The 26,120-nt window shown below is 51.1% G+C and overlaps 2 protein-coding genes across 9 annotated transcripts; one reads left to right on the top strand and one right to left on the bottom strand.

Annotated features, from left to right (window-relative positions):
• The first annotated feature begins 98 nt into the window (after nt 1-98).
• On the top strand, nt 99-12,001 carry LOC106737446 (zinc finger protein 570). 2 transcript variants are annotated; one of them, XM_014603284.3, is made up of 8 exons: nt 99-540; nt 1,071-1,236; nt 1,651-1,740; nt 2,262-2,434; nt 2,920-3,046; nt 5,380-5,496; nt 6,960-7,049; nt 7,806-12,001. In XM_014603284.3, the coding sequence occupies exons 1-8, from the start codon at nt 184-186 to the stop codon at nt 9,119-9,121; spliced, it is 2,436 nt and encodes an 811-aa protein (XP_014458770.2). In that variant the 5' UTR covers nt 99-183; the 3' UTR covers nt 9,122-12,001. The 2 variants fall into 2 exon arrangements, with proteins under 2 accessions (XP_014458770.2, XP_019353091.1); XM_019497546.2 differs by having other exon boundaries at nt 6,942-7,049.
• Nucleotides 12,002-13,060: 1,059 nt separating this feature from the next.
• LOC102562935 (gastrula zinc finger protein XlCGF28.1) lies at nt 13,061-26,115 on the bottom strand. Of its 7 annotated transcripts, XM_019497551.2 has the most exons (6): nt 25,828-25,913; nt 25,079-25,205; nt 23,921-24,049; nt 23,473-23,602; nt 21,037-21,153; nt 13,061-19,545 (listed from the first exon to the last, which is right to left on the bottom strand). In XM_019497551.2, exon 6 carries the CDS (start codon nt 19,532-19,534, stop codon nt 18,092-18,094), a length of 1,443 nt encoding a protein of 480 aa, XP_019353096.1. In that variant the 5' UTR covers nt 19,535-19,545; nt 21,037-21,153; nt 23,473-23,602; nt 23,921-24,049; nt 25,079-25,205; nt 25,828-25,913; the 3' UTR covers nt 13,061-18,091. The 7 variants fall into 7 exon arrangements, with proteins under 7 accessions (XP_019353096.1, XP_019353099.1, XP_014458774.1 ...); XM_019497554.2 differs by lacking the exons at nt 23,473-23,602; nt 23,921-24,049 and adding an exon at nt 24,788-24,938; XM_014603288.3 differs by lacking the exons at nt 23,473-23,602; nt 23,921-24,049 and adding an exon at nt 24,792-24,938.
• Between the last annotated feature and the right edge of the window lie 5 nt (nt 26,116-26,120).

Genomic DNA, 26,120 nt, shown 5'->3' with positions numbered 1-26,120 from the left:
CCGTTTTAATTCACCGCTGACAGCCGGTTCCCCTTCCCACCCCCTCCAGGGAGGGTTTGCCTGCCCCGGCGCCCGCGGGAGTTTCCTCTTGCGGAGCAGCCCACGTGCAGACGCAGGCGCGGCGCGGTTCCCTTCCGGAGCGGCGGGGCCGGGCCGGGCCGGGCCGGGCCGGGTCCCCCGGAGATGGAGGAGCAGGACGCAGCGGGGGAAGCCCAGTCCCCGAGGTGCTCGGCCCGTGCGGGGGGCGCCCTGCCCACCCTCGAGACGCGGCGCCGGCGCTTCAGGGGGCTCCGCTACCGGGCGGCCGAGGGGCCGCGGGGGGTTTGCAGCCGCCTGCGGGAGCTGTGCCGGCGCTGGCTGGAGCCCCAGCGCCGCAGCAAGGAGCAGATGCTGGAGCTGGTGGTGCTGGAGCAGTTCCTGGCCGTCCTGCCCCGGGAGATGCGGAGCTGGGAGCGGGCACGCAGCGTGGAGACCTGCGCCGAGGCCGTGAGGCTAGCCGAGGGGGTGCAGCTGGGGCAGGAGGAGGAGGAGAAGCTCCAGGTGAGGATGTTTCGCCCTGGGCATCCATGCTGCCGCCCCCTTCGCCATGTCCGACGCTTACCTGGCAAGGGGAACACCGCGACCACGGAGGAAGAGCGGGGGTAGTACCCGCCAAGGGCATGCATAACAAACCTCCCACTTAGCTGCTGGAGTGGGAAGATCTTGGCTTTCCACCCACTTTACGGAAACGGGCGACTCTTCCCTGGTTTGCCCCGGCAGCCGTACGGCTGAGGGCAAGCAAAACCCAGGGGCATCCGAACCCCGAGCCTCCGGGCTTGGGTCTGCAAGTAGGACGCCCGCCAAAGGATTTGGAAACATCTGAAGCCCCAGATGGGGGTGGAGGGTGTTTGCCGGTAGGAGGGCCACTTATGGTCTGGACTGACTCTTGGATCTGGAATTGGTTTTGGCTAATTTGGCTTGGAATATGGAAAATGTAATTAAAAAAAAAAAAATGTGTGGGAGGGATGTTCCCTCCAACCCCAGTCTCTCCCATTCCCAGCTCCCCAGTGACATGTTTGTCTCGTCCCCAGGTCACAGTGTGTGTGAAGGTCAAAGAAGTTGATTCGTGGCTGCAGCAGCCAAAGGCCCACTCTAGAGACGCGCCTCTGCAGGAGGCAGGGCAGAGAGAGCCCCCAGAGCCCCAGGATGAGCTGCCTCTTGTGCCCAAAGAAGAGCTCCTGTCCTTCCAGGAGTCGGGTAAGGTCCAGGCCTGGGTCTGGGGGCCTAAGTAGCTGTCCTGCATTTGGGGCGAGAGGCTCGAATGTCTGCCCCTGCCTGGAACGGGGCCGCAATATTTCTAACCGAATGGCTGGGGTGCCACAGGGCTCTGATCTCCGTCACTGGGCAGCACCAGGCTGAGGGCGCCTGATTTTTCTCACTGCATGTGTGCAGCACCCAGCAGAAAGATCCTTTATCTCATTCAGGCCTCATAATGCTACCATGGTAACAATCAATGATCTAATTGATATTCAAGTAATCAGTGTTCTACTTGCCCTTTTCTCGTGCCCCCCCACTGAGCCCTCTGTGCCTAATAAGGCAGGGATATGTGCACATGGCAGGGAAATGGGTTTCCCCACTTACAGTTAACCCCAGGCCTCTTTCCTGCTGCAGATTCCCCCAAAACAGAGGAGACCTGGGAGCGGTCAGCAGGTGGAAGCTCCTCGGGCTGGTGCCCCAGACAAGGCCCTTTCCCAGGAGCAGGTAAGGAGCTGTGTTTCACCCCTCTCCAGCAGCAGGAGGTACCATCCATCCATCAAAGGAAAAATCTCTGCCAGAACATTGCAATGGGGTCAGTGCTTCAACAGATCAGCTTTTCCTGTTCTCCCAGTGCCCCTGGAAGCATTTCACACACCCTGGCAAAGACTGCCCTTGCATTTCCCCTCCTCCTCCCCTTAATATGTGGGTGCCGACACAGTACCAACATCCCTCCAGCTTCTTTCTCATGGAGCAATGTCCGCCTAGGATCTGCCATGCCATGGTGCTGTGGTCACCACCGAGTTGGGACAGAGTTATTAGGGCTCATCTCCAGCGTCGTGCCTGTGGATATTTCTTAGAAAGACCTGTGGGATTTTTTAGTCCTCCTTCTCCCCCCCAACCCCGCCCCATGCACACACTGATGCCTCTGGCTGTCTTAGTTACAGGCCGGTACAGGTGACTAGCAGGGCTTTCCCCATGCCAGCAGCACCAGGGCTAACCTGTGGATTTTCTTCCCTACCCGGCAGGTGCAGGGACCTTGAGTAGAGCTGATCAGCAGCCTCCTGAGGAGGGGCCTGTAGACTGGGAGCTGCAGAGGACTTCCCCAGGGAGACTGGAAGAGAGGGGCTCCCTGACACCCGAGCCAGGCCAACTGCAGGAAAGGCAGGCCAGGCCTCCAAAGCAGGGGGAGAGCATGGAGGTGAGCAGGGCAGAGGACTTAGCTGGGTGTGGGAGTGCAGCTGGGGCAGAGCCCAGGAGGAGCCAGGGGCACAGAGAAGAATTTGGGGAGGGCAGAGACCTGAAGAACAAGAGGAGGCTTCACTGGTGATAGGGGCTGCAAACTCCCCACGCTGGCATTAGCAGGAGCTCACTCCCAAGTGCAGATGGCCAGTGGTGCCAACCCTGGAAGGCCAGGTCAGAGTCCATGGACCCTCTAGACGAGCTGCTACAGCTGCCTCGAAGGACTGATCAAACATGAGCTAGGCTAAAGCAGATACATTAATTTGTATGCCCACAGAGTTGCATCCACATCACATGTCAGCTGAACAATGGGGAATTTTGCACCCCTTCCTGTCCTGGCTAAGCTTCAAATATTTGTAGTGCAGAGTAGTACAGGTCAGGGCTGTGGGGGCTGGAGGCAGCTGGACCAGGAGATACTCGTGGTATAATGTTTTGTGACTGCAGCTCCGGCAGATCTTTGAGGACATGGCTGTGTATTTCACGCGGAAGGAGTGGGAGCTGCTGGAAGATGAAGACAAGGTGCTTTACCGGGACCAGATGCTGAGGAATTTCCATGCCCTCGTTTCCCTGGGTAAAGCTTTGCTTCTTGCTTCTCCATGGAGCCATGTGAGCTCAGAAGTTTATTGTCTTGTCCCTGGTTTTCAACAGTCTCATCCTCAGGAACTTTTGGCTGGTGGTTTAAATCTGCTTCCTCCCCACTGCTCTGTCAGTGATCAGGCCTGTCTTGCATTTCATAGTGATATATATATCCTCCTTTATTTGATGCAGTTGTCTTGCCTTGAGTCGTCCCCATTATTGTAACTTCTGGTGCTTCCATATTAGCAGCTTCATGGCAACACGATGTCCCTTTGCTTTCTCAGCGTATTCGTATCACCTCCAATTCCTTGTGCATAAAATTTCACTAATAACTAGTCCTCGGGGAATTATTCTGATTTCCTCCCTCTCTTGTCTAGTGTGTCCTGTCCAAACACATTTAATAATCCTAGCGTGCTGAATTCAGTGCTAGCTAAATCCCCTTTCTTGTTCTTTGGTTATGCCCCAACAGAAGTTCATGGAAGTCTTACCAGCCTCTGCTGCTACAACAGATGGATTAAGCATTTTCTCAACTCCTTCTCTAGTGACACGGTGCAACCCAGGTACTTCCAATAAGGAGTCACTGGAAACGTCCATCCATACTCCTTCCTAACATCGTCATCTCCATAGACCACAGACTAGCTTTGCTGCATGTACTTTGAGACCTGTGCTCTGTCTCACTGCCGGTCTCAAAAGTTTGCTTGTCCTGCTCCTAACACCCTTCCTCATATCCGATGTCCATCATAGTGATAAAAAGAAGTGGGCTGGGTGCAGGGCCTGGTGAAAACCAGTTGTTGTTTCCAGATGATCTCTAATACAGGCGCTTGTTTGGGTCTGTGTGGAGGTTTGGGGTATTCTACTTTTATACTATTATACTAGGTCAGTTGGCTTCTCTGGCGCTTTCTTTTCCCTCTAGTTCCCCCAGAGGACTTCCTCACGGAAGCGCTCAAATGTATTTTCCAGCTCAATAAAGACCATATAGAGCTTTTTATTCTTTCCTGTAATTATCTTGAAAGCGTCGGAAGGTTTTTTTTTCTCTCCTGTTGTAAAATCAAGCTGGTTCGCACTCATTTTGGTGGTCCTCTTGACTCTGGCTGCAATATATTTTCCTTTAATTTTTTTAGCAAGTAATTATCTGTTCTCTTGTTGTTGGAAAACTGGTATTTACTCCCTTTGTCTTTGCTGTCTTGTTACTTTTCACCCCCCGTCTCATGAAACCTCCATTCCTTACAGGTTTTGCAGCCTGATTTTCCTGACACGACTGGGTTTTACTTAATAACTACATCAGCAACTAAAAGTGCAAACTTCTTCACTGTATCCCAAAGTGTATCTGCATCAACCTCTTTATTATAATAACAAGACTGTTGGTTGACTTTGCTACATAGCTCAGGCGTTGTCTTACAAGCTAATATCTACCATTTTAGGTCTCTGTTTTGCCCTTTGGCTCTCACAAGATCCCACACTTTCGCTGTGTTGATATATCTGTTCCTAGTCATTGTGCAATCTATTTGTCTTGAATGCCCTCTCTTTTAGATGCGGTTCCAGGATTGTCTTTGTCTTGGAAAACTCCGTAGATCATTTCCGCATTATAGGATTTCACACGCTGTAAAAATGTTTTTCTGCCTTTAATCCATACCCGTGACTCCCATGAGCTTTGTCTTAACCCCTGCAGTATCTGGCAACTTGTGCGCCCATCTCCCCTCCTTGGATGATCCTACCATTGGATGGGATGATTGCTTCAGTTGCATCTACAGTTATTTAAAAAATCATCCTTTCCCGTGCCCTGTTGATGATGAATTGCCTTTTCTCCCAGGGAAGCAAAGTTTCATTGTCAGCCATCTGTCATGGATTCTTCTCACTGCTGAGTCCCCACTTCAAACCTTCGCTGAGAATAAACTAATTTCTACTCCTTTGCCTGGAATTACTCTGATAAGATAAATATTAGCCATTACACAAGTGTGTCCCATGTCTCTTAACAGCGGTATGTTGAAAACAGTAAAAGCTGTATCTTTCTGCTTTCTGCTACATCACAGATCACTGCCTCACCACCCCTGTCCCCGGTGACTCTATCAGTTTTGTACCCTTTTTATACCTGAGTGGTTGGTACTTTGTTCTTATGACCATCCCTCTACTACACGGGTGTTGAGGACTGTCATCTATTGAAGGCTTCTCCCAGCGGTGCCTTCTCTTTCATCCTAAATGCCCATCCTCCCTTGTCCTTCTAGACCCCAGTAGAAACCTTGAGTTCACTGGATCCATCCCTCAGATTTTGGTTGGTTATTCTTCATCCAGCACCCAGTCACAAACACTCCTTAACCGCTTCCAAAACAGGATATGGAGGTCCCACACCTGACGTAATCTGCCGCATCCAGCGAGGGGAGGCGGACCTCTGGATCTGCGATGATGAGAACCATGGGGGAATCTTAAGGCCAGAGGACCTGTTGCCAGGTGAGTTTTGGCTAGGGTGACCACGTGTCCCAAATTTCAGAGGCTGGTCCCAGCTGGCTGTGTAGAATTAGAATGGGCATCCCAGAAACTCAGGGGTGCGGGGTGCAGGCTAGGTGGGAGTCGGAGCAGAGTAGAGCACCTTGCAGGTGAGCAGGCAAGCACACAGCCCTACCCTCACTGAGCAGTGAAAGCGTAGGGCAGGGGAAGAGGGGACAGTCTCCCAGACTTCTTGGGTGATTTCCATATAGTCAGCCTACTTGTGGCTATCCCCTCCACTTGACTCCCCTCTCAGAAATATCCTGTACCCAGAGTGACAGGAGGACCTGGGAATGGCAGACCTGCCCTGTGCTGCCATTCTAGGTTGCTGACCTCAAACAGCTTATGCTGTAATGCGGGGGCAGGCAAAGCCTGGCCCATGCCTGCATCGCTCCAGTCTGTCTCCATGCAGATCCCAGGAGCTGTGGGGACCACTACAGTGCAAGCCCAGAGTGTGGTGAAGACTGGCCCAAGGGGTGATGGCAGAGCATATGGCTGGGCAGGGAGCTGCTCCAGGGCCAGGATCTTGCAGCAGTGATAGCATGGGTCGGAGCTGGGGCAGAGCCATGATCCAGTGCCCCAGGGGTGTGCAGGCAGTGGATTGTGGCTCTTCCCCGGCTCTGGCTTATGTTGGCACCACCACAAGCTCCTGGCCATGGAGCAGCTCCCTGCCCAGCCACGTGCCCTGGCTGCACCGCTTGGACCAGAGATGCTGGCCCCGCACTGTCACAGCCCCACCGCTCTTGGGGTCTTTATGGAGACTGGCCAGTACGATGTGGGCAAGGGCTTCCGGGAGATGGGTCCAGCCACCAGCTGGATCCACCGTTTTGCCCGTCCATACTGCAGTGTGTCCCGGCAGGTGTTGTTCCGTGGAATTCAGTGATGTGGAGACAAGCAGCTGTTCCCTTCTTCTCCTCCTAATTATGGCTGTTGGAGGACAAGCAAGTTTGCCATCTTGATTTTTAGGCCCAGATTGGTTTCCTTGGGATACCATGATCTTTATAGTTTCCAGCTTCACTCAGCAGTGTAAGAGTTCATTCCCCAGCCCAAGGTAGCCATACCTCTATACTCTTCCAGAGCATGATGAGATTTGTAGTCCCTCATGGAAATCAGCATGGTCGGCAGAAGCTCCGTGTAGCCATTATTGGACAGGAGAGAGGTTGGGGCTGTCCCTGGTTTCTCTCGGTCAGATTGATCTGGAACCCAGAGAAGTGATTGTGGTCTCAGGTCGCATTAAATGGCTCCACGGGGTGGGTGGGATTCACAAGCTATCATGCTGCGGGGGGAGGGCAAGTGAATACTCCATGGTTTGCACCAGAATCTTCCCCTTCCTGTTTCATCTCTGGGGACCTGAGTTGTACAAAGCCTGCAACTCAACACAGAGTCCATGTGCAAGTTAATGTGCCAAGGCCTTTATCCTGGGGCAGGTTCCTGTGACACGAAGGACAACTGGGACTTATCAGCAGAGGAAAGCTCCACGGGCTCGTTCCCTACATCAGACCTTTCCCTGGAAGCAGGTAGGAAGCAGAGCCCTGTCCTTCCAGAAAACAAAGAGCCGGAGCTCTAAGTCCTCCCCTCCCAGAACATTTCTTGGAGGGAGGGGTGAAACATTTTGGCTTTTTCTCCCAAGCATAAGCAGCACTTGTGTGTATCACAGAAGCAGCTGGTGCAATGTAAGGCAGTGCTCCACAGCCCCCCCATAACTGCTGACAAGCCCTAGAAATCCACTGTTAAGTTGTTCACCCTTGTACTCGATGCTACTGCCAGGACTGCCAGAGACCAAGGGTGAGCACAGGAAAGCAGTCTCACCAATGTACCTTGGCTTCCGGAGCATGTCAGGCCAGTCAGGTGGAGGGCTCGGCATCATGTCCCCGTGGGATAGCCCAGCCGTTAGGGAGCCTCGCTCTTCCTTTAAGCAGATGTCTCTGGTCTCATCCTCGGCCCGTTAGAGCATGAAGCCATTCCAATGTTGTCTTTACGCACATATCCCACATATATTTCTCCGAGCAGGCTCTGAGGTGATGGGGCTGACAGCTGGGACAGAATTTGGCTCTGAAATCCACTGAATAGAGAGCATTAGCATTGCACACTGACCTGCCCCTCCTTCACCCCAGCACTTGTGGTTTTGGAAGGAAAACCTTGTTTTCTTAAGGAAACACAAGTGCCAAGGTCCAGTCTTGCTCTGAAGCCCATCCCAGCAGAAGGGATCCCAGCAGTGCTTGCCCTTTGGCAGCAGTGTGGAGACTAATCCAGAGTTTCTCTTCCCCTGACAGGAGGTGCCTGGCTGCTGAGCAGAGCTGAAGAGCAGCCTCCTGTGGAAGGGTCTGCAAAACTCAAGCCAGCACAGACTTCCCCGGGGAGTTTGGGTGAGCTGGATGCCCTGAGACCTGAGAAGGACCAATGGAACAAGAGCCAGGGGAGACCCCAAAAGCAGAAGGAGACTACAGCAGTGAATCAGGTACCATCTTTAGTTGGGTGTGAGAGTGGAGACTGGACACAACCCAGTAAAAGCCCTGGGTGCAGGGAAGAATTTATGGAGCTGAGAGACGTGAAGAGCCACCAGACAGAGTTCCACTGGAGAGAGACGCTATATCCGAATGAAGCCAGCGGGGAGGGCCTCAGCGGGAAGCAGAAACTCGCCGCCGAGAAAAGGGAGAGAGCCCACCCCTGCGCTGAATGCAGGAAAACCTTTAACTGTCCATCACTCCTGGCTTTGCACAAGATGAGGCATGCTGGGGAAAAGCCCCACGTATGCACCAAGTGCAGGAAGAGCTTCACTTGCCTCTCGACCCTGGTTGCTCACCACAAGACCCATTCTGGAGAGCTCCCCCATTGCTTCACCAAGTGTGGGAAGAGCTTTGTGTACCCCATAGACCTGGTCAAGCACCAGCACGCACAAAAGGGGAAGCGTCAGTACTGCTGTACCAAGTGCAGAAAGAGCTTCACCCTTTCCTCCAACCTGGCCCGGCACCGGCGTGTCCACACAGGGGAGAAGCCATATCAGTGCGCTCTGTGTGGGAGGAGATTCACCCAATCCTGCCACCTGGCCCGGCACCAGCTCACTCATACAGGAGAGAAGCCACATCAATGCTCTCTGTGTGGGAAGCGCTTCACCCTCTCCTCCAGCCTGACCCGGCACCAGCGCATCCACACAGGGGAGAAGCCACATCGGTGCCCTGAGTGCGGGAAGAGCTTCACCCAAGCTTCCCATCTAGCTGACCACCAGCGCATCCACACAGGGGAGAAGCCACATTTGTGCCCTGAATGTGGGAAGAGCTTTAGCCAATCTTCCCACCTGGCCCAGCACCAACGTATCCACACAGGGGAGAAGCCACATCGGTGCCCTGAGTGTGGGAAGAGCTTTAGCCACTCCTCCCACCTGGCCCAGCACCAGCTTATACATACGGGGGAGAAGCCACATCGGTGCTCTGTGTGTGGGAAGGGCTTCACCCAGTCCTCCAGCCTGGCCCGACACCAGCTCATCCACACAGGCGAGAAGCCACATGGGTGCCTGGAGTGTGGGAAGAGCTTCACCCAGTCCTGCCACCTGGCCCGGCACCAGCTCCTCCACACCCAGGAGCATCCATAACTAAGCAGTGCAGGAAGGGCCTGGGGATCTCTACTTGCTCTACATGTTCAGGGCTGTATTCAGGCAATGCTGGTGCTACAGAAAAAGTTGACCCATGCTTCGGACCATGTAGGGCATCGCAGATCCCAAAGGATCCAGATGCTGGCCCCCAAGGTCTGATGGTGGGGAGGGGCTAAGAGAAAACGGCCAGGCCAGATGCTGAGAAAACTTGTGAGGAGACAATCTTTGCATCAGCCTTGCAGTCTAAAAGTGGTCACTGCTGCCAGGTGAAGAAGTACCCTCCTAGCGAGATATCTCTCCCCTCAAAGACATCCCTAACTTTCTATGAACTGACTCCAAATAACACCCAGGGACTAGCGTGGGACTTATTCCAGCTTTGTCTTCCTGCTTGTTTCCCAGGCTCCGTGCATTTGTGTACAGGCACCCGAGGTTACTAGTTGATTGCCCTGATTTCTCAGGAAGTGTGAGAACACCTCCCCTGTTGCCCCCTCCTGCTTGCTCTTCCTCTGGGTCACCCGCTTCCCCACTGACCTCAGGGCTTTGGTTTCCATCTCCCGGCAAACCTAGTTGAAAGCCCTCCTCACTAGGTTAGCGAGAAGTATTGCCTGCCCTGCACCCTAACCTCGACTTTCCTTCCCACCACATACCCCTCTCTCATGCCTGCTAATGCCTATTGGGGTCTGTAGAGTTGGTTTGGACGGTTTTGCTTCTCAGCCTCTCTTAGGACTCTTCACTGCCAGGGGCCTCATTGCCTCCTCTGCTCATAAAACCCCCAGAACTGAGCATTATATCCCTGTGGTTGGCCTCTATCCTCTCCAGAGCTGTGCAATGGGAGCAGACCAGACCCAGACCGTTTCCAGGGCAGATATCTCTGATTTCCTAGACACTTCCCTTTCCAAAGGAGTCACTGTAATCCGGGGCTTGTTGCTAACTCTCGGGAGCAGGAGTTGGTCACATTCGAGGCATTACTCCCATGTACGGCTGCGCAGCAAGGATCCTGCACTTTTGAAGGAGCCTCTGGCCAGGGAGCAGTTGAGTCCCTTTTCTGGGTGTAACGGGGTAGCAGGTGTGAAGGAGGTGCAGCCTGTAGCAGGTCCTGCCTCTCCTGTGGAAGGGTGTAAAAAATATGAGCACATTCCCTGGGTGAAATTCAGCACGCTGTAATCTCCCATTGTGAATAGTGAGACTTCCCTGCTGGTGCCAAAGCCATTTGGGTCCAGGATTGTTCTGTAAGGGCTACTCCAAGAGATTACTAAACCATTATCGAGCACACTTTTATTTGTCTTGTCTATAATTGTTATCACTGTTGATTTCTGTCTCCCCAGGTATAAAACTGCCCCCCCTTTCCCCATATTAAGGTGTTTTAAGACAATAACCTGTGACACTTGAAACGAGTCTCAGTTTTCTGGCCAGAGGGCTGGTTTGTCTTGTTGTTGGAGGTGGCCACCTCCATCAAAAGGGAGCGGGACTTTGTTCAATGCATTTTGAAATGGCCTGTTACTTTCCGAATGTCTAAGGGGCTGTGTAAGTAGGGGAGAAGTGTGCGTAGGCGAAGGAGTGTGTGTCAAAGGAGCTGATATCCTAACCACTCCTTTCCAAGAGGGGAGCACGTGCGCAAATCAGTTAAGGTCGGCTGATCTGTTGTCCTTGATTTGACTTGTGGTTAGGAGTGAAATTAGCTGATCAACGAGACCGTTCCAATCGCAATTCAAAAGCTTAATACAGTAAAATCTCCATTATCTGGCATGAGTGGGGAATGCCGGGTGCCGGTACTGTAAAAATACTGGTTATCTAAAAATCCTGGAGCTGGAGGGGAGTTTAGGAGGGGCTTGCACGCGGCTTGCACGTGGCGGCAGTGCAGGGTGGTTGCATGCGGCGGCGGTGCGGGGTGGTGGATGGGAGCAGAGCGGTGCCGGTTAATACAGTATGCTGACTAGTAGAATGCCGTAAAAACAGGGATTTTACTGTAGCAAAGACTGATTTTTAGTGATAAAGGCAACGCTTAGGCCACCTTGGATTCAGATACAATAGGTCTGCTGGCCTGGCATCTCTGCTTCCCTGGGGACTTTCACTGGGCTGGTTTCTTCTGCTGGGCTTTGGGAAAAGTCCAGTTTGTTGCTTAGCCCATGCCCAGTCTTCATAAATGGACAATTAGACATGCTAATAATTGACCCCTGGTTGGTTTTATTGAATTTTTTTTGTTTCAGTGGAACCGAGTGGAACCAGATTTTAGAGGTCCTGGGAAGGGGGTCGAGGGATCACCTTAGCTCAAGCTTTTTCTCCCTAGGCTGCCTGACCCTGGTCTCTCAATCACCTGTCAATTTTGACTTCAATCAATTGAAATCTATATCCCTGCGATAAGGAATCGTCCCTTCTGCTATCTCTCATTGTGACTTGCTCTTTGGTCTTGGTGTTATTCATTAACTGCAGCCCGTGGCCTAACAAAGCTGCCTTGCTCTTCCCCTCACCTGCAGAAGATGGCTTTCAACTATCACCTGAGCAAATGCAGGATGGCTGTTGAATGTGCCTTTGACCGCCTCAAAGCACGGCGGAGGTCACTGAACTACAGGCTCGAGTTGGAGCCAGAAAATAGTGGCTTTTATAGTGGCAGCCTGCATGCTCCACAATATTTGCGAAACCAGGGGAGACATTTTTAGGGAGTCTCGGGCTGAGGAGGCAGCGGGATGCAGGCGGGCAGTACATGGCACTCCACACCATCAGCACGGAGACGCTGGTCGGGCAGCCGTCATGCAGGATCGCCTGGCTGCACATATCACAGATGCCGCTGATGGAGTCGGTTCCCTCTAGGCCGATGGATACGTTCCTGATACCTGCTGCTGAGTGTTTCTTTGAATAAAAACATTTTCATTGCAACACAAAGTTTCTGTCTGTCTCTTAAGCACATTGTCCGTAGCGGCGGGGAGGAGGATGCGGTGGCAGAGGGTGTGAAGGGGCAGGTGGGGGTCCCTGCAGGCAGCTGCAGCTTCCCATGGTTATTGAAATATGAATAGCCGCCCGCCAAGGGTCCACAGACCACAGGTTGGAAACCACTGTTCTAGGCAAAGTCCTTGCCTTTGTTTCCTCGTCTTTTGCCTGCTTCAGCTCTTGGGTTCTCTCTCACTTTGAACCTGTGCAGCATGTGTGACGTGCACAGCATGACAGGGCCCCAATTTGACCTGGGGATCTGGGCAGTGCCCAGTGCAACGGGGCCCATCTTGACCTGCAGGTTCTGGGTCTCACACAGTGCGACAAGTGCCAGGCAATGCCCACTTCTTATGATCTACTTGCCCCTCTTCTGCTACTGACTCCCCTTTCGAAGCAGCTTTCGTTCTGCAGCATCAGCTGTCTCCATTTCAGCCACTCTGCAGCTCCCTCGGAGCCCCTCTCTTTGCCGTGCACTTCCCCTTCGCGAACTGACTGTTCTCACATACTACCTGGCATTAAGGTGAAGTTGGATCTGCTGCTTCCCCAGGAAGGGCATTTTGGGATCAAGAGCTGGTTGTATGGGGACCCCAGGCTGGGATGCAGCTGCCTCTGAGGTGTGGTGTATTGGGGGCTGGTTATACAGAGCCAAGCAGCAGCCACCTTTGGGGTGCGAGCCCCGGGGCTGGTTATACAGGGCCCCATGCCCAGCATCAAGATGCAGCTGCTCCTTGGTTTGGTTTTCTGAGTTGGGGTGGGAAGTGGAGGGACAGGATTACCTGCCCCAGGTGTTGCAAATAACCCAGTTCCTGAGTGTGATGTGGACTCCACACTGAAGTAGATGGGAGTGCTTTCCCCAGAAGCCACTACAGCTTAAACGCAGGGAACAGGCCTGGCCCCATCCTGCCCCCCAGCAGTAGCTCTCAGTACCAGGTTAAGGATGGCCAACCCTGCCCAGGGGTATTAACTCACACTGCTCCATCCCAGAGGGCCCCACTCAACTTCCCCACTCACAAGTGATTTCAACTAATAGAAGTTTATTAAAAGGTAAATAAATAAAAATATTTCAACCTCATCTAATTTTCCCTTCAACTATTCAAACTCCCCAGCCATTATAACCCCAAAATAGTAAAACATCCCCAAACAGCATCCCAAATGTCCAACACTTCAAAATATTCAACAACTTTAATATTAAATTACCCCAGCGTCAACCTCCCCCATTAAATACCCTAAAATATGAAAAACATTAAAAATATTAAGTACCTTATCAACACCTATATATTATGCACCTTCAAATTTTAAGTTTCTGGTTTAAGTTTTAAGTGCAAACTCCCCACCTGGGAATTGCAACCTTGCCCAGTGTAGTGGGGGTGGGCTGAGAGGTTTCTTCCAGGGTTACTAGGGACAGTTTTTTGTCACTGCTTGCTGCCTTTAGGTAAGGGTTGCTGGGGTCTCCATCTCTAGATGCTCATGGTCGCTGCCGAGGCAGCCAGCGTCACTGGGAGCTTGAGGAAGCCCACCGCCCAGGGTTACCACCGACTGGGTGGGTTGTCATCAGTCATCACTGGCTGCTGCTCCAGGGAGCGCTACGTGGGGGTGCTGCTGCTCTGGATCACCCACAACCACTTTAAGTGCTGCTGCCTTTCAGTACCCAAGACTGCAGTTGCCACTTTCACCAGCTTGCCACTGCTTCGAGTGCTGTCTGGCGACATCGCTGCAGCCAGCTTAAGTGCCACTAGGATTGGCGCCGTCTGGAGTCACCAATGAGATGTGGTGCCTGGAGCACCGCTCAGGTCTCCATCGCCTCTCAGGAGCATCATCTCATGCCGTTTGGGATCGCTGCTGTACAGACTTGCTGCTGCTGTCACCTCTGGACAGCATCTGTGCTGGCTCTAGGGATCGCCAATTGGGGTCTCTGTCACTTCACAGGACTGGTGCCACTGCTTATTACTTAGAGTCAGAGAGAAGTAGGGCTGGAAGAGGCAGGATCATCACTACCCAAACAATCCTATAAAAACCCAGTTTAACCTCTTACCAAAACTACAAGCCTGATGCAACACAAGACATAACATCCCAACCTGCGACACGTAAAGCTGGGAAACCGTGGCAGCAAATGTCCTGTAGCTGCACGGGTTGATAAACAATGCTTGAGAGACCAGAGGAAGAGCCCCCCCCAGCCTCCAAAATGCAAAAACTCCCAGTCAGTACCAATCTGACCGTGCGGTAAAATTTCTTCACGACCCCCAAGTACAGCAATGGGTCCAATGTTGAGTGGAGGGGCAAGCCCTCCAGGGTTTAAGTACCAGAAGGACTGGCAATCAAGTTTTTCCTGATACCCAACCTAAACCTATGCTGCAACCTCAAGCCATCAGTCCACGTCCTACTCTCCGCAGCACAAGACAAAACGTGCTTTTCCGCACTTTATGGCAACCCCTCAGGTATCTGAAAACTGGTATCATGTCCCTTTTTAAGCATTTTTTCCACAATCTGAACAAGTCTAGATCCTCCAGCCCCTTTGTACGATTTGCCTTTCAAGCCCTTTATCATTTCTGTCACCTCCCTCTGGAACCTAACTTCATAGATTTCATAGACATTAGGGCTGGAAGGGACCTTGGAAGATCATCGAGTCCAGCCCCCTGCCCAAAGGGCAAGAAGTCAGGAAGTCAACTTCTCCATGCCTTTTTTAAACCATGGAGCCCCAGATGGCACACAATACTCTAGACCATGGGGTAAAATTAGGCTTAACCAGTGTCAAGTAGAGAGGCGTTATCACCTCCCGTTTGCACCCAATGTTTCTACTGATGCATTCCCAAAATTGCGTTTGCCTTCTGTGCAGTTACTACCTCCCAAGACTCCAGAGCCTTCTCCGTAGTGCAGCCATCCCAGTTAGGTGTCACCCATTTTGCATTTTTGATTAGTCTTCCTGAGGTATACAACCTTGTGTTCATTAGCATTCAACTTCATCTGTCCAAGCCCAACTTTCCAGTCTGTAGAGACCTTTCTGAGTTGTGCCCCCTCCCCACAACATGCTGACAATCCTTCTCAATTTTGTACCATCTGAAAGCCTGCGCAAGCTTTCTACGCCACCATCCAGATCATTAATACACATGTCCAACAGCCCTAGGCCCGGGACACTCAAAGCCACCTGCCATTCTGACATGGATCCATTTATAATTACCCTTCAATGTCAGCTACTGAGCCAGTTGTCTATCCACCTCACAGGGTTTTTAGCTCACATTTCTCCAATTTGTATCCAAGAATGTCCCATGGGACAGTCTCAAAAGTCTTGCTGAAGTCCCGATACACTATACCCACAGCATTCCCTTCATCCACCTAGTTACTTTTTTGAAGGACATCAAGCTTGTTTGACACAATTTGTTCTTGGTAAATCCATGCTGACTGCTTGCAATCAGCTTTGCCTCCTTGAAATGCTTGCAAATCCTTAAAGGCTGCAATAACTTCCTAGTTGTTACAGTGAGGCAAAGAGGTTTATTGTTTTTCAGGTCCTCCTCCTTGCCGTTCTGAAGGGGAGCACCACCGCTCATGTCCGTCTCCCATGACTTCATGTATATCCCCACCAAGGGCTCCAACATCCCCTCTACCAGTTCCTTCAGTACCATGGAAAGAAGTTCATCAGCTCCTGCTGACTTGAATTCATTCAGACTCAAAGCAAACTCTTCGACTATCTTGTTATCTCACTCCTCGGTTTGCTCCCCTGCTCCTAAATAATCTTAATTACATGTTTGTTTGGAGCTTAATTTTTTGGGGGGGACAACATCAAAGTAGCTCTTGAGTAGCTCTGCCTTGTTAGGGTCTCAAGAATTCCCTTGGCTCGGTAAGTGGACCCAGTTTCCTTAGTGCTTCTTTTTGGGCCACCTTACTTGTAGATCCTCTTGTTCTCTTTAACCTCCCTCACCAGGTGCAGCTCATTCTTTATCTTTGCCTTCCTCATTTTGCCCATGCAGATTCTTGCTATTTCCTGGCAAGCTTCCTTGTTGACCTGCCCATTCTTTCATTGCCTGTATGCTTTCCTTTTCCATTGGAGAGCGAGATTGTCAGGAAAAGTCTATGCTTTTCTCTCTCTAGGCCAGTCCTATAAATGTGGTGAAAAGTGGGCAGACTTTCCCAATCCCTGTATCCCTTCCATTTTCCATGAGTCTCCCTGGTCTCTGTAACCCTTCCAGGACCCTTAGCTCCCTATTACTCAGGCTCCCCAGTGTGACACTTGCACAAATCTCTATCACCTTCTATCACCCCAAATACTATGCCTCCTGCAGGGTTTCCCTGCCCCCTGCAGATCCCCAAATCCCAGTCTTCCTGTGAGCACCTCTATCCCCCCAGGACACACTCCTAATGAATCCCTTATAACTTACAATTATAACCCTGATCTACATCATGGCAGGCTGCTCCTCTCTGCTTAGTTCTGTGGGGTAGTAAGGGCTATAGTGCTGTACCAGTCACCTGCCATACTCCCCCAACAACATGCCAAAGCCCTGAGCATGGGAAACCACCCACCCCACTCCCCAGAGCTGAAACTGGCTGGGGGGGGGGGAGGGGGGGGAGGCAGAGTGAGGAAGATGGGCTTCTGTGGGTTTTGAGGGTATGGAGAGAAAGAGCTGTGAAGGGAACGGGGTGCTGCAACAGACACACAGATGCTGTAACCATTTTGGGGGTCAGGGCTGGGACAGTGGGAGGTTAGGTTAGGGGTACTGTAAGGGAATTAGGCAAAAAGAGTGGAACAGGTGCCAGAAACACTGGTATTTTAATCAGTATGGTTAGCCCAGATAGGACTATGAGACCTCTCATTCCCCAGCTGCTCTAGCAAAGTGCCTGATGTTGATACAGCTCTGCTGAGCTGTATCTCTTTTTCTGCTTCAGCCCACGTCATCCGGAAGGTGGGACATCTACTCCCTCTGCCAGCACAGGCTGCATCTGAACTAGGGGTGCTGCCACCGTTACTGCACCAGCCAGGCCTCTGCAGTGCAGGTGGCCTGAGTCTCCCTTGCAGAAGCTGTTCTTGGCAATGACTCGCATGCAAACCCCCATGCCAGGACAGATGCTTATATCATGCCCTATCCAGGAAGCTTCAGCAGTTTGCAATAAAAAAAAAACCCACAAGCAACAACCCAAAATGTGAACCCCACCCCGTACACATGCAACCCCCCCTGCCAACCCAACCATGCCTCCCAACTGCCAGTCACACCCAGATGAAAGAAACCCTCCTGAGCCCCTCCCCTACCATCCCTGACCCACCACTCCACCTCAATCCCAGGCAAAAGCCCTTCAGTCTCCCCTCAATATTTCTTCCAAACCTGCTCCCAACCCCTGCGGAGAGGCTGCAGTTGTCTCCTCCCCTCCTCAAAGAGCATCCAACTCTTCTCCCTCCCCCCAGCAAGCACAAGACGAGAGTCCAAAACCCCCTAAAACAAACTAAAAGAAAGCCTCTCTGTCCCCACCTCAGACAATGTCAAAGGATGGCTTTAAGCACAAACAAGGGTAACCCATTTGAGTAGGTTTGGGTATTTGACTGGTCAAATAAAGTTCAGTCCATTGACCGGTCAAAAATTGTAAAAAAAAAGTTGCCAATAGGTCCAAATAATGCACAGGAAAAGCCCAATTTTCCATTAAGAAATGTGTCAAAAACAATTTTAAAAAAGTTATATTTCTGTCAAGAAAACTACAAAAAAAAAATTTACTTTTTTGGTAAAATTTTTGACCAGTCAAAAATATGCAGTTAACTGACAATATCTGACTGGTCAACTGACCAGATTGCCAATCCAAAACTTGAAAGACCACAGGGCTCCTGAAGCACAGGCCTGAGCCCACCTATCTCCTCCATCTCAGTTGCAGCCCAAAACCCAACTATGGCATGTTTGAGTCTCCTGGACAATACTCCTATCCCCAGGCCTGTGTGAGCCCCTAGTACCTGGGCAGATGCAAAGGTGAGGCCATTTTAGTTCAGGTGCCAGATCCTTCCCTACCACCCCAGGGCACAGACTGTAGGGAGAGAGAGAGCTGAGAAGAGAGCTGGCAAAAACTGATCCCACGTCAATGGCAAGGGTCTGATCTGTGGGTTTCCTGGTGCTTGCTCAGAGCAGACTGATCCCCAAAGCTCTTCCCACACTCGGCACAGCAGCATGGCTTCTCTCCCATGTGGACACGCTGGTGCACGTGGAGGTAGGATGGGCGGGTGAAGCTCTTCCCACACTCGTTGCAGCCATACGGTTTCTCCCCGGTGTGGACGTGCTGGTGCACGCGGAGGTGGGTTTGGCTATTGAAACTCCTCCCACACTCTATGCAATGATAGGGCTTCTTTCCGGTGTGCAGGCGCTCGTGGATGCGAAGCTGCGATGGGTAATGGAAGCTTGTCCCACACTCTGCGCATGGGTAGGGCTTCTCCCCTGTGTGGACGTGCAAGTGCGCCCGAAGGAAGGATGGGCGGACAAAGCTCTTCCCACACTCCGTGCAGTGGTATGGCTTCTCCCCCCGGTGCACGTGCATGTGGATCTGGAAGAGATCCGGGCGAGCAAAACCCTTCCCGCATTCGGGGCAGTGGTAAGGCTTCTCCCCCGTGTGGACACGCCGGTGGATGCGGAGCCGTGACAGGTCCCTGAAGCTCTTCCCACACTCATCACAGTGGTGTGGCTTCTCACCCGTGTGCACGCGCCGGTGAACACGGAGCCGTGACGGGTCACTGAAGCTATTTCCACACTCGGCACAGCGGTGTGGCTTCTCCCCAGTGTGGAGACGCTGGTGCACACGGAGGTTGGATGAGCGGTTGAAGCTCTTCCCACACTCAGCACAGCCATATGGCTTGGCTCCAGTGTGCACGTGCAGGTGCTGGGCGAGGGTAGACCTCTGCCGGAAGCTCTTCCCACACTCAACACAGTGATAGGGCTTCACTCCAGCATGGATGAGCTGGTGGGACTGGAGGTGGGAGAGCTGATTGAAGCTCTTCCCGCAGTCAGCGCAGCAGTAGTGCTTCTCCCCAGTGTGGATGCGCTGGTGCACACGGAGGTGGGACAACTGATTAAAGCTCTTTCCGCACTCAGAGCAGTGGTGCGGCTTCTCCCCGGTATGTACACGTTGGTGGACATGGAGGTGAGAGAGCTGGAGGAAGCTCTTCCCGCACTCAGGGCAGAGGTGGGGGCGCTCCTCCAGATGTATTCTCTGGTGCTCAACAAGACGGGATTTATAGGCATGGGGGTCAGCAGTCTCCCTCACATGGGTCCCCCCATGGACCCTGAGCTCCTGTTGATCTCTGAAGCTTTTACCACAGTCTCCACATATATATAACACTTCCCCCCTCAGAGTGCTGCCCTCAGGGCTCTTCAGATCTCTCCGCCCCTTGAATCCTTCCCTACATGCAGGGCTTTTTCGGGGCTGAGCTGCTTTCTGTGCCCATTGCACAGGTAGCTGGTTTCTAACTGGGACCAGCTCCAGGTATGCAGGTGCTTCCCTCAGATGTTGCTGCTCAGCTCTGCTCTCCATCCAGGCATCTGCTGGGTAGAGAAGGGAATGCAGAAATTAGACCCTGTGCCTCTGGCCAAGTGGAAGCGCTGCTATTCCACTTGCCTAGATGTGTCCCAGAGCAAGGCTAGGCCTTGGCACTTGGGTCCCCTGTGAGAACAAGAGATCCAACTTCAAATGTTCCCAGTGCAGATGATGGAGGACCAGGTCCGTACACTTTGCTAATGCTGCTTAAGTGGAAGACTCAGATTCCCAGTAGTTCTGTCCCAAATCTAAGCCTTATCTAAATGGGGAGAATTCAGAAGTGTAACAGTCAAGGTCTGTGCCCTGGGCACCAGTGCTGGTAGAAGCAGTGGAAAGGGCCAGTCTGGCTGAGGGCACTAGGTTGGCAGTGGCAATAGCTGCAGCTATCATTCATAATGTCCCTCTAAGTGGGCACTTGGGGCTGGTGCTCCAGTTGCCCATCACTCATCATGCTACTGGGAAAGATGTATCAGCTTAGACCCTTCAGGGGTAGACATATGTGGATTGTGTGTGCTGGCAAAGAATCTGACTGGCTCCATGCTCTCTATGGCTGGGAGACAAGAGGCATCCGCCTAATGGAAGAACAAAGTCTCAAAAGAGCTTACGTACACTAGAGCAGTGGTGGGTCCCGGAGGAAGATTGGGCCAAGCACTCTCCCACCCACCCAAAGTTGCTGCCATACTATAGAACCACGACTTCACCACGAGGTTGCTTGGGGCTCATGCTTATTTCCCAGGTCCCAGTTCTCTGGCCATCCTGAGAATGGCATGTGTGGGTAAATCTGAAGCAGCCTCACTGGAAAACTTCTGAGTCTGGAAAATGTTAGCAAGTGTGGGTGCATGGGGTGTGATGAGCACTGCCCTCTCTGGAACATACCACTGCTGTAGTATAAGCAAGCCCTAAGGCAGGGGTGGGCAAAATATGGCCCGCGGGCCAGATCTGGCCCACGAGGCCATTCTATCCGGCCTGCAAGGCCCCTAAAAAATTTAGGAAGTTAAGATTTATCTGCCCTTAGTTCCTGTCAAAAATGACAGGAACCAAAGGCAGTAGGACCCAGGCGGGCTCCCACAACAGCAGGGCCCACCCGGCCCCACCCCATAAGCCCTGGCTTCTGGCCCGGGCTATAGACCTGCCTGGGGCTGCCCGTGCCTGCTCTGGACAGCCCTGTGTGGGCTGCAAGCAGCTGCAGCAGGGCACACTGGCTAAGGGGCAAGGGGCTGCTTTCCCCCTCCCCCCATGCTCAGCTTTTCCCTGGGCTCTTGTCATGATCCAAGAGCCCTAAAAGGGAAAGAAAAAGTTAACAGTTGCTTGTGCCCACATCACTGAACTGCAGGGACTAGAAACACCTACCTGCCTGGACCACATAGATGCGGGTAAGCTGTTTAAGGTCAGTATCTTGGGGTGGAGGATGAAGGTGGCGTTGATGGGTTCCGGCTCCCCGTCATTCTGGTACTGAGAGGTTCTAAGGAGGTGGAGCAGGTGGAATTGCCACAACTCACCTGGGGACAGGCCCTTGGATGACGCGCTTTCTCCAGAATCCTCATCATCACAGACCCAGAGCTCCACCTCCCCTCGCTGAATGCGGCAGATTAAATCTGGTGTGGGACCTTGATATCCTGTGTAGGGAAGTGCATAAAGGATGCTTATGCTTTGTTAGTCTCCACTTAGTCCCCTATTGGGATTTAAGGAATGGATCCAATGGACTCAAACATCCCAAGAGGGCCTTGAAGGAAAAGGGAAGGACATTTAGCATCAAAAGGAGGGCACTACAGACAGAAGCCTTCAACAGATAATGGCCCATGCCACCCAGGTAAGCAGAAATTATGATTATATGAAATAAAAAGTATCAACCATTCGGAAGAAAGAAGTGCAATGATCTGTGATATACTAGAACAGATGAGGAAACTTTCGTATACTTTTAAGATACTAGGTAGAAAAGTTAAACAGACACACTTATGGATGGATACAACTTCTCAGGGGATTCCAGGCAGGCAACTGAAAATCAATTTAGTCTCACTAAGTTTGCACTGACAAGTTTTGGACGTGAAAAGGGTCAGTGACAGTCGGATGAAAATGAAGCTTTCTATGGCGGGTGGGAGGGGGAAAGAAGTAATTCATACCAATAGTGCACAAGAAAGAATGACTTCACATTAACTCTAGAGGTGACTATATTTTGACCTACAGTTGTAGACTGGTCTTTAACAACTTTGTCTCAACAAAACTAAGAAGTCTAAAAGACTGATTATATGAAGACTATAATAAAACTCTTACCTGACAATTGGTAAAAAGGGAATGGTGTCAAACTTTTGCTATACCTGTTACAACCAATAAGATTTCTAAACTGGGGGAGTGGGGGGAAAGAAAGCATTTATGTAGAATCAAACACAGTCAGATTATGGAAAAGAAAGAAATCCCCAAGACCCGAAAAGGTTACAAGCAATATGGTTATTAACCTAAAGAGAGAGATAAACATTACAATTCCTGGGGGAAAAAAGAAAATGGTCTTAATATTCTAAATGTTCTTAGTGCTATGGTTTTAAAATCACTAACAGGTGGCTAGCTTGTTAAGACAACCTACTTTACCCAAGTGTTAGAGATTAAGGGCATTTATACACATACATTTCTCTGCTCCGACACACTGGAGATCCAGTCCGTTGGAGCAGACACTATTAATCGAGTCTGCTCCACACGCAAGCTGACACACCTGGCATTGTGTCGCATGCATTTCTATAAATGGTGAAATGTGTCAGCACGCAAAGTAGCGGCACTGCACGTCTGAATTAAAACACCTTCAATGCGTTTTAGTTCAAAAGCGCACCACCGCCATGTTCTGTGTGCTGATGCACATTTCGCCGTTTATACAAATGTATGTGCTGCAGCGCTAGGTGCTTTTAGAAGTGCCCGGTGCTGCAGCAGGAGCATGCACACAAATGCCCTAAGCCTCAATAGCAAGGGTATCTAAACATCTGTAGATGTGTTCCTGTACCTGAACAAGATTTCGGTGCAAAAGTAACATAGCACCAGCTGAAGATAAAACTGCCCTTTTACCAGCCAGTTAAAACCTAAATAAGAATTTGCCTTAATGCTAATTGAAAGCAAGTCTGTGTGCTGTTCTAATATTTTGCAGTTAAGCTAGATACAAACAGGTCAGACTGAACTTAAAACCATTAACTTCTGCAGTCTTTCCTTGTCATTGTACTTTGTCTTGACTTTTTCCTTGGCTATCTAGGTTATTTGCCTATGATGTTACCTAGACTCTTTCCAGTTCTGTAACTTTTGTTTCCTTTAGCCTGTTGACATGAATTGGCCTAACATCGGTTCCTACTAGCTGACATTGGATTATTCCCACAGAAATAATATAATGAAGACAGGTAACCCCAGGGGAAAAGATGAAATGGTGGAAGTTAGCTCAGAACTGAAATCTAGGGCTTTATATAACAAATGCCACAGTCTTGTTATAATAATAAACTTGATGCAGATGCATTTTGGAATATAAGGAAAGGAGCTGTCTTTACAACCACAGAAAACTTATTAGGTGATATCAAGTCACATAAGATTAGGGTTGTAGGAAGGGCAGTGGTAAGAGAAGCAGCATAAGCGACGCATAGAAAAAACGAAACAGTAGATGAATGAGAAAACAATCAGCTGGCTAAAATCCACTATGCATGGACTTGGACAAGTGGAGGACTTGGATAATAAATGTCTCAAGTACTACTAGTGATGGAAAAGGTGGATTAACAGTTTAGCTAACAGAAATTGTCCGTGCATGAATGATGAATTTTGAGAATTTCTTGAAAGAAGAATATCCCAGAGAAAATTTATATCCACTGACATTGTAAATGAAATCGCAAAGCCAACTGACAATGCAGAGAAAGTTAGAAGAGGCAAAAGTAAACTGAATAAAATAGGAGAAGTGGCAAGGTTATAGAACCAACCTGTGGAAATTCCTAAAGCATTAGGAGATGAAGGGGAATGATGGTTGGTTGCTTCATCCAGAAAAGTGTATAGTACAAGAAGTTTCCAGATAACTGGCAACCAAATGCAGTATCACTATTCTTGTTCAAACTGAAAGAGAGCAGTACCATGGTTTTAATTGCAGGAGCAAAAAATTACTTAGGCATTCACTGAAGGAAAATGATGAAAAAGATATTTAAAGTTAGACATAAGAGAACCACAATAAATCAACAATCATTAGTTTGATTTTAGAAAAGGAGAAAAAGCAAGACATCCCCAGCCACTTACAAGAAAAAATAAAGAATAAGCTTGCCCTTTTTAGTTTTAGGAAAAAGACTAAACAGAACCTAAAAGTAGGTCTTTGATGAAGATAGAGGAAGAATAAAGCACCACAAAAGTACACCTGACTAGCTAAATGCACATACAAACCTCAACAGTAGTCAGAACAAGGATCAGGGCTCTGCATTCAGCCCACTTCTTTATCACAGTGATCACTGTCACCTGCCAAGAACTTAGATGCCCTGCACTCTGGATCAGGTGATGTTTGCAGGAGACCTCCTGAAATACGAAGAGATTTTAGAATGGAAAAAAACTTACAGAATAGCACAGTGAGCTTGAGAAGATGGGTATTAAAGTAAATGCAGAGAAGGCAAAATCCATAGTCTGTGGACATAGAGATGTTAGAGAGGTACGTGGGCAGAAACTCACAGGCACTCCTTAGAAGGACTCAGATTGTATTGCGTGTAGAAACGTCATCAGAGGACGAGTTGAGGAAATGGAAAAGCCAAATGTTGAAGGAGATGCTGATAAGATCTCCATGGATTGATGCTGGGTAGTAACCCAAGAGAACCAAGTGGATTAAATTCCACTGAAGCATGCAGCTTAAGACAGCTAAATGCTTGGGCATGATACAACAGGAAAGAGAATGAGAAAGGAAGACTCATATCTCAAGCCAGAGCACTTCTTGAATATTTATAAACAATGGGTTGGAAATAGTGTAGGCATACTGAGAGAGCCAAGGGAGATCTCTTGCAAAATAATTTCTAAATGTGGATGCAGCCCAAGGAAAACCCAGAGGAAAGGGGCTGGTTCAAATAAAGGAGGATATGAAAATACAGAACAGAAACATAAGCCTGATCAATGGCAGAACACTAGGGGAATGGTTTAAATCCACCTTCAGCCCAACCCTTCTTGAGGGGAAGGTTTTCTGCCATCCTGTTGCAGGGGGCACGGCCCTCTACTCAGGATCTCAGCCTATATTGACAACATTTCACAGGAACAGTTCCCTGGCTTTACCTACAGAAGGCGAGGGTCTTGGGCCTCCATTGTATCAGAACTGATGATAGTCTTTTGTAGAGTTTTATGTATTGCACAGCATGGTTTGGACAGGGACGATCCTGCCTCAGGCAGGGGGGTGGATTAGTTGACTTCTCCGATTTTATGAAGACTGTAGAGAAGAAAGTCAGAACAAGCTCACATAACTCTTTCCTGTCTATGCAGGGGGTCGGACTCAATGATCTACTGAGATCCCTTCCCACCCTAACATCTATGAACAACTCTGGGGAGAAGCAAGAAACAGAGCTTTACCCAGGGAAACAAGGGCTTGGTAATTCCTCAGCATCTGGTCCCGGTAAAGCACCTTGTCTCCATCTCCCAGCAGCTCCCACTCCTTCCGTGTGAAGAACAGCGCCAGGTCCTCAAACGCCTCCTGAAACTGCAGGCACAAGGGTTACGCGCTCAGTCCCATCGGCCCCAGCCTCCTCCAACCCACAGCGCCCCGAACCGTACGCTGCGCTACAAAGACCTGCCAACATGGCTACGCTGGCCGTGGCTACGAAACGTCCCACCCTTCTGCTAACACAGTCGCTCCAAAAAAAGCCCCCGGTGTGACAAACGTAGCCGTAACGAAACCAGCAGTAACGACCCCAACAACGTGTGCTGCTCCGCCACGGGACACCCTGCGATGCCCACACCTCCGCCCTCGCTCTCCGTCGCGACGACAAAGCAGCCTGGCTGCTCAGGGGACGGACGAGCAACTGCCGACCCCGCGGCTAACGCAGCTGTGCCGAGTTCGAAGCGCGTTCGCCCGCATCGTCCGGGGAGCGGCGCGCCCGCTCTCCCTCTCGGCACCGAGGTGCATCGTTGCACGGACTATCTACACCGGAGCGAGGATTTGGGAGGCAGCTCGCCTGCCAGGCGTTTGACCTAGCTGCCCTGAGGGTGTTTCCAAATCCTCTGGCGGGCGTCCTAGGCGCAGGCCCGAGCCCGGAGGCGCGGGGTTTGGATGCCCGGGAGCCTGGGGAGCCTCCCGTTTGCATCCAGTGGGTGTAACGCACTCGGGGCCATCCCGGCTTTCTGCTACTCTGTCCTCTACGGGCACGAAACCCGACGCCTCGATGTCCTCCGGTGACCCCCGAGTGAGGCAGACCTGTGCGGCCATCCCCGCTGGGCCCGGCGGGCGGCGGGGCTGGATCTCCAGGGCCCGAGGCCGAGGCCCGAGGCCGGCCGCAGCAGGAGGGAGCGGGCGGTGCCCGGACCAGGCCCCGCTCACTGCGACCCCCGCGCTCCGCGCGTGCGCAGCAGCACTCCCTGCCGAGGCAGGGCGGCCTCCTCCAACCACGGCTTCCGC

The sequence above is a fragment of the Alligator mississippiensis genome, chromosome 15 (genome assembly GCF_030867095.1).
Source record: "Alligator mississippiensis isolate rAllMis1 chromosome 15, rAllMis1, whole genome shotgun sequence".
NCBI lineage: Eukaryota > Metazoa > Chordata > Crocodylia > Alligatoridae > Alligator > Alligator mississippiensis.
This window is presented reverse-complemented; position numbering and strand designations above follow the sequence as displayed.